The 6,000-nt window shown below is 39.6% G+C and overlaps 1 protein-coding gene across 2 annotated transcripts in view; it reads right to left on the bottom strand.

Annotated features, from left to right (window-relative positions):
* Positions 1-1,145: 1,145 nt before the first annotated feature.
* Positions 1,146-6,000, bottom strand: part of MICAL2 (microtubule associated monooxygenase, calponin and LIM domain containing 2) — a 119,360-nt gene continuing 114,505 nt past the window's right edge. For both annotated transcript variants that reach the window (XM_066320563.1, XM_066320564.1), the window contains 2 exons: positions 5,294-5,367; positions 1,146-4,411 (listed from right to left, as the gene is read on the bottom strand). In XM_066320563.1, coding sequence (XP_066176660.1) covers positions 4,227-4,411; positions 5,294-5,367 — 259 coding nt within the window. In that variant the 3' untranslated portion in view covers positions 1,146-4,226. The remainder of the gene's footprint in view (positions 4,412-5,293; positions 5,368-6,000) is intronic.

Below are 6,000 nucleotides of genomic sequence, written 5' to 3'. Positions count from 1 at the left end.
TCCTGTTACTTGCTCAAGCAAGGAAGAAAACAGTGTATCTTTCTAGAAAAGGACTAATGTGACTAATGTGTAAGTCTTAGTTGAAATCAGACATGCATTGGGCTACAAAGAAGTTTCAAGGCAAAAGACCTCTACATTTGTCTCCTATGGTCAAACACTTTAAAAATCAGCGAGGTGTCCCTTTGGAGGCAAATAGATTGCTCTTGATTCAAACAATGATTTACAATTTTGTTTTTCCGAGCTTTTTATAGAACCACAGAATTGTTTAAGTTTGAGCAGGCTTTAAGATCAAGTCCAGCCATTACCCAGTACTGCCAAATCCACCACTAAACCATGTCTCTATGCACCAACTGCGTTTCTTTAGTCCTGTGATCTTTTGAACAGGGAACAAGGAGGGTGTGTGCACGTCCTGTGATTAGAGGAGCCTCAGTAAATTCCTATGGTGGCATTTCTACCCTGCTCCTGGGCCAGAAAAGTCCACAAGATGGAATGGAAATGACACTTAAAAGGAACATCTCAGTTCAAAGATGCCAGAAATTACCTTGATCTTTGAAGAGAAGCAGCTGTCCATCTGTCCTGTGAGGAGGAGGAGAGACCTACCAACCAGTCCAGAGTCATTGAGCAGGGGACAATTGTGCTAGCTCCAGCCTTGCTTATCCTCTTCTCTTCTCTGGGCGGCACAGTGTCTTGGTCAGCAAGACTCTCCCACTGCTAGAAAGCAACAAAACCAGATGACCTGACAGAGGTAAAGTTAGTGGCATTTGAAAATTGACAACTAATTGACAATTAAGATTTTGATCACCATTTGATCAACACTTTTCCATCGAGTCTTTAGAGAGCTGTTACAATTTGTGTGTCAATCCCAAGGAAACCAGTTGGTAAATTCCCATGTAAGCATGTGTGGAAGTTGCTGGTCTCCTGGGGTTTGTAATCTCTGCTGTTAAAGATGCCCCCTAACCTCAGAGTGTTGCTATTTCTGAGCTAAAAAAGGAATCTGTGCACTGCAAGATGCTGCAATTTACTTACCAGTACATGAGTTCAGAAGATGATTTCATTTCTTACCTATAGATCTGTCTTCATCACACATTGTTGTGCTGTGTCAATGGAGAGAAATTTCTACAGAAATGATTCGGGGACTTCAAAGAGTCAAGACAGAATTTTATTCTTTCAAATAGAAAATTTCTCACAACCAGCCCATTTAGACACACTCAGTACATTCCAGCACATCACATTATACCCCGAAATGACAGTGCCGTGAACTTAAAAATGAACAAAACTATTATAAATTAGTGAGCCAAGTAACAGAAAAGATTGAGCAGCAAGAAAACTGATAACCAAACCAGTGTTTAAATACATTTCTAGTACAAGCCAACCATACGAAACTGACCTGTGAACAGTACATATAGCTTCTCTTTTGTTTTGGTTTTTTTTTAACCCTCCTTCTCTACTCTCACAATACACAAAGACATGCTTTAAACGACTTAGGAGTTTATGATTTTCTAAATCACTTGCATGGTTTATTTTTGGATCTAATCTTGTGAGGTACTTAATATCAGGCAGGGCAGCAGTAGCCTGACAGGTTTTTCCACCCAAGAGCAGACAGTTTTGGGTGGAGCATGTGTAACAACCACAGGGCATGCAGAAAAGTGTTTCTTTAGCAAAGGATATTTCTGATGCCCATAAAGTTCTTATGGCCCTCAGCTTCTGTGGACTCTGATACTCTCCAGAATGTAAATCTTTGGAGCTAAAGGGAAAACACCCTTTGGAATTTGGTTTTATAGCTGAACAGGTATCTGCCGTAAACTGAAATCTCAGGGTTTATTTACAACAGCAACACTAATGTGAATGGACTTCTTAATTGTAAAAGTGAGGTGAAAACACTAATCTTTGATATAACTGGAGATTTCTGCAGACTTCTCCTCTTGGGCAAAGTTCTAAGAATTTTGCTTTCAAACTTCTAAAAAATACCTCGAAATAATGATGACTCCCACAGAAAATGATGACATTTCCTAGACTGTCTTTTTCTACAGGACTGCATGAGGCAGGACTGGGGACAGCAATAAAACCCAGAAATTTTCTCCACAAAACTGGAAATACCAGCAGATATCAACAGAGAAAATGAAAATATTTGCTGTTGCTCTGCCTCTCGTACTTTGTGTCAGTCTTAAGTAATAGAGTTAGTTTAAAAAAAATCAATCACTGCAATCCATGTCAGTAAAAATGTCATCTGAAGATCAGGTATGCTTAGCCTATGAATGAGAGGGGGAAAAAGAAGTCTGGTGGCTTTTTTTGGAACACATTTAAGGATTCTTCCATGTCTTTTCACCGTGATGAAAGACAAATTACATGTTAAAGCCCTGAATGCTGTGTTTTAAGGGTATCCCTTCAAGTTACAGTCACTGAGAATATTGTTTAGAATCTTAATTCATATTTTTTTGCTAATTATTTACCAAACCTATAAAGCTGTCTACTCTACAATGCAGAGCTTTGCTGTGCACAGCTGTTAGAAATACACATTTTTCCATCAAAATCAGAGACAACATCCAAACTGTAAAATGTAACCCAGCACTCTTGCCCTCTCTAAACAGTCTAATAAATAAATATAAATAAATATTGCAGAGCAATAGTATAAAGCTTGCACCAACAGAGGTATATTATTTAAGTGTGGGCAATAGCAAAAACTTGCTTTTACCTTTAGAAAGGGTATTTCAAATTTCTTGCAATACAGAAAAAAAAAAAAAAACCCAAACAAAAACCAAAATCCTCTGAAGATAACTCATGGATTATTGTGACAGGACCCAGTGTGTCTCTTACTTTACCAGTACTCACCAAGAGGTTTTCCAGTTTAAAGCTTTTTTAACAGGAGTGCTTCTATCTTTGGCTGTACCATAGGCAGATGCTGCAAATTAGCACCATTCACAAAATAGTGAGAACATCAAATCTTCTCAGAGCACGAGGTAAAATGATATTAAAAAAAAAAAAAAAACCACACCAAAAAACCACCAAAACATTCTTTCAATTTCCCCTTATCTTTTCCAGTTTGAAAATCTAGTGCATCACACATAAAGTTGGGAATATTACCAATCTTAAATTGCAGAAATTACCTCAGATTTAAGACATTACTTAAATTAGGAGAATTTCTGCAGGCTGTTTTGCCAATATCAACAAATGCATCTACAAAAAAGACAGGAGATGGTCCCTTTAAAAAAAAAAAAAAAAAGCATGTATTCTCAAGCAGCAAGATAAATGTAATTTAAATACACTCACAATATTTTTTATCAAATGTTGATATTAAAAACGCAACATTTTTTGCAATCTTTTTATGGCATTTTTCTCAGGGAGGTCTTCAATTGCTGTACCATTCATCACACCCAACAATACAACTTGTAATGTATTTTATGAAGAAATTGTAGTTTGTCATAGTTCAGTCTGCCCTATAAATATCAATTTGGTCTAAATTACTATTTTTAAATTATCTTTTATATTATATCAAAGACCTTAAACTCTGATATACAGAAACTTTTTTGAGCATGTAACAGCTGTAAGGATAGTTACCCCTTTGATAATCCCTTACCATTTTACAAAATGCAGGGATTTAATATTGCTTTAACTTCTTGTTCAAAAATACACAGTGCAATAAAACTGATAAATACCTGAAAAATTAACTTCTGACATTGCATTTACAGTAGTTTTAGTAAGTGCTTATATGTAGTCATTAGTCAAACGACTCTTCCTCCACCAGAAATAAAGACTCACCCTATTTTTATGAGATGCCTTTTTTTTTTTTTTTTCTGACTTTTCTATAGTTGACCATGGCTTGGCTGTGCCAAAATATTAACAAAGCCACACAGAGATTCAGACAAACAGATGGAAAGTAAGGCTGTCTCAGAAATACTAAATGATGTCATCATGTTCCTCAGAAACTCTATTCTCAGCAATAAAATAAAATTCCAAGAGAATAATGGAGCTCTGATTTCCCTTTCACAGACCCTGGTGCCCATCAGACAGGCAAGTTCAGTCCAAATCTGTATCCCAGAGATCCTTTGAGCTGACAGTGAAATGACTGTCTCTGGTATAAGCAAAAGGACTGCTTTAAAGCTTTTGAAAACGAAATGACGTGTTTCCCAAATAAGCTGATTTTAAATTCGAATTCCTTCATTTTCCAGAAGACTGTATCTCTGTGATAGGGAATGCTGCTGAAAGGATGCTTATTTGCACGTGGCTGTTTAAATCCTGCTCAGCTGATAACCTGTAGATAATATAAGGCTTTCAAAGTGCTGGTCTTCTGCTCTTTCTCTCACTCTCTGCTCTTCTAAGGCACATATGAGTCTGTCCCTTTCTTCCACCACTTTCATCATCTCGGTAAAAATTTCATCCTCCTCATTCAGATCCATCTCATCTTTAAGGCTGTCTGAAAGGTCACAAAAAAGAGCTTAAGAACCAGATCACTGTTTGCAATTTAACTGTTAGTGCACAGCTTGAATTATCATTATAGTCTATGACAAATCTAGTCAATAGCAGTTAGTATTATTAAAGTTACAGTTCAGGGAAATTCTCTCCTGGATTTCGGCCACTTGAAGTTGACCATTAGGATTCCTAGGGTCTAGACTAGATCTTTTAACAAAATTTAGACTAGAAGGGCTAGGGAAAGCACTACTTAATTACAGAAGCAACTAAGCTGTAGTTTAAATTTAGCTCATAAGGTAAAAATCCCAACAGGAAATGTAGTACCTGTAAGAAAATGGAAAGCATTTTTCAGAAAACGTACTGAAAACTGCCGTCACTTGCAATCCACGTGCCTAGAACACAACGGGATATTTTGGGGTACTCAGTGCTATGGAACCACTCTTCTCCCAGCACTGCTCCTCCCCATGCTCCTTTTCAAATCCCAGATGAAAGGACAGGCCCAAGCTGTAATCCCAAGTACCTCAAAGCAGTCCCAAAACACTGGGGTAACCAGCAATGAGATAACCTTAAGCAGATAACCTCTTTCTGTTTAGGTGACTGAAGAAGTTACCTTCCATTGCTGTCCACCATCAGCTGGACACTGCTGCCTGCAGGGCACAATTAGTGCAATTACCCGTGCAGTGCTTCTGACCCAGTTCAGAGTAGAACTGGGCAGGTCAGCTCAGCTGTCTTCACCAGGAGTCAGATGAGAAGATCTCACATTTTGCTGGCTGAGCTGTGCTCAGAGGGAGCACAGGAGCCTCAGCCACCCTGGTTCTTCTTAGAGCAAAGAGGGTTGGCATGGTCTGACCCTGTGGGCTGGAGCACACTGCCCCCTCTGACTTACCATCAATGGCCATTTTCTCTCTCAGCTTTTGTTCCAGCCTGCTTTGGTGGTCCTCCAGTTCTAGCTCTTGGGCTCTGGGGGCAGCAAAAAGTGTGTTAAAGAAGCAGCTTTTTTCAGTGAAGACATACATGTTAATATGATCTCAATTACAAGATTTGTGTTCTGTTTATCCAATATTCTCTCCTTGTGGGCTGCCAACACTAAAAGGTTTGCCTGTGCCAACATCTCCAGAGCAGCTCCAGAAGTGCCACTGCCACCTTTTATATTATGTATGGGGTTAAACTCCCCCGTACACAGCAGTGCTGGAGGCTTTGAGCCATCTCTGCTTTGCTGGTGGCACCCACAGTGTAATTCTGAATAGGGCTGAATCCACACATGAACGGCCTCACCGGGAGGCAAAGGATTTAACACATGAACACGTCCAGACAACAACATTTTGTGTCCTGCAGCCCTAAAGGCAGCCCACTATTGCCTTTTTAACTCACAGGCAGTGTGAGAAGAAAGCATTGCTACCACAGCACCCTGTGACAAAGAGAGGGGCCAGAAAGGCTCAGCCCCCAGCACAGCTGGGGAAAAACTGGGGTGCAGCTGCTCAGGGCTGGACTGGGTGATAAGGAAATGATAAATGGCAGTGAGCAGCCTGCAGAGGTGGGAAATTCAGGGTGAATGGGGACTGCTGAGGTTCCCATCGCCTTCCCACATTGCCC

The sequence above is a fragment of the Sylvia atricapilla genome, chromosome 6 (assembly GCF_009819655.1).
Source record: "Sylvia atricapilla isolate bSylAtr1 chromosome 6, bSylAtr1.pri, whole genome shotgun sequence".
In the NCBI taxonomy this organism is placed as follows: Eukaryota; Metazoa; Chordata; class Aves; order Passeriformes; family Sylviidae; genus Sylvia; species Sylvia atricapilla.
This window is presented reverse-complemented; position numbering and strand designations above follow the sequence as displayed.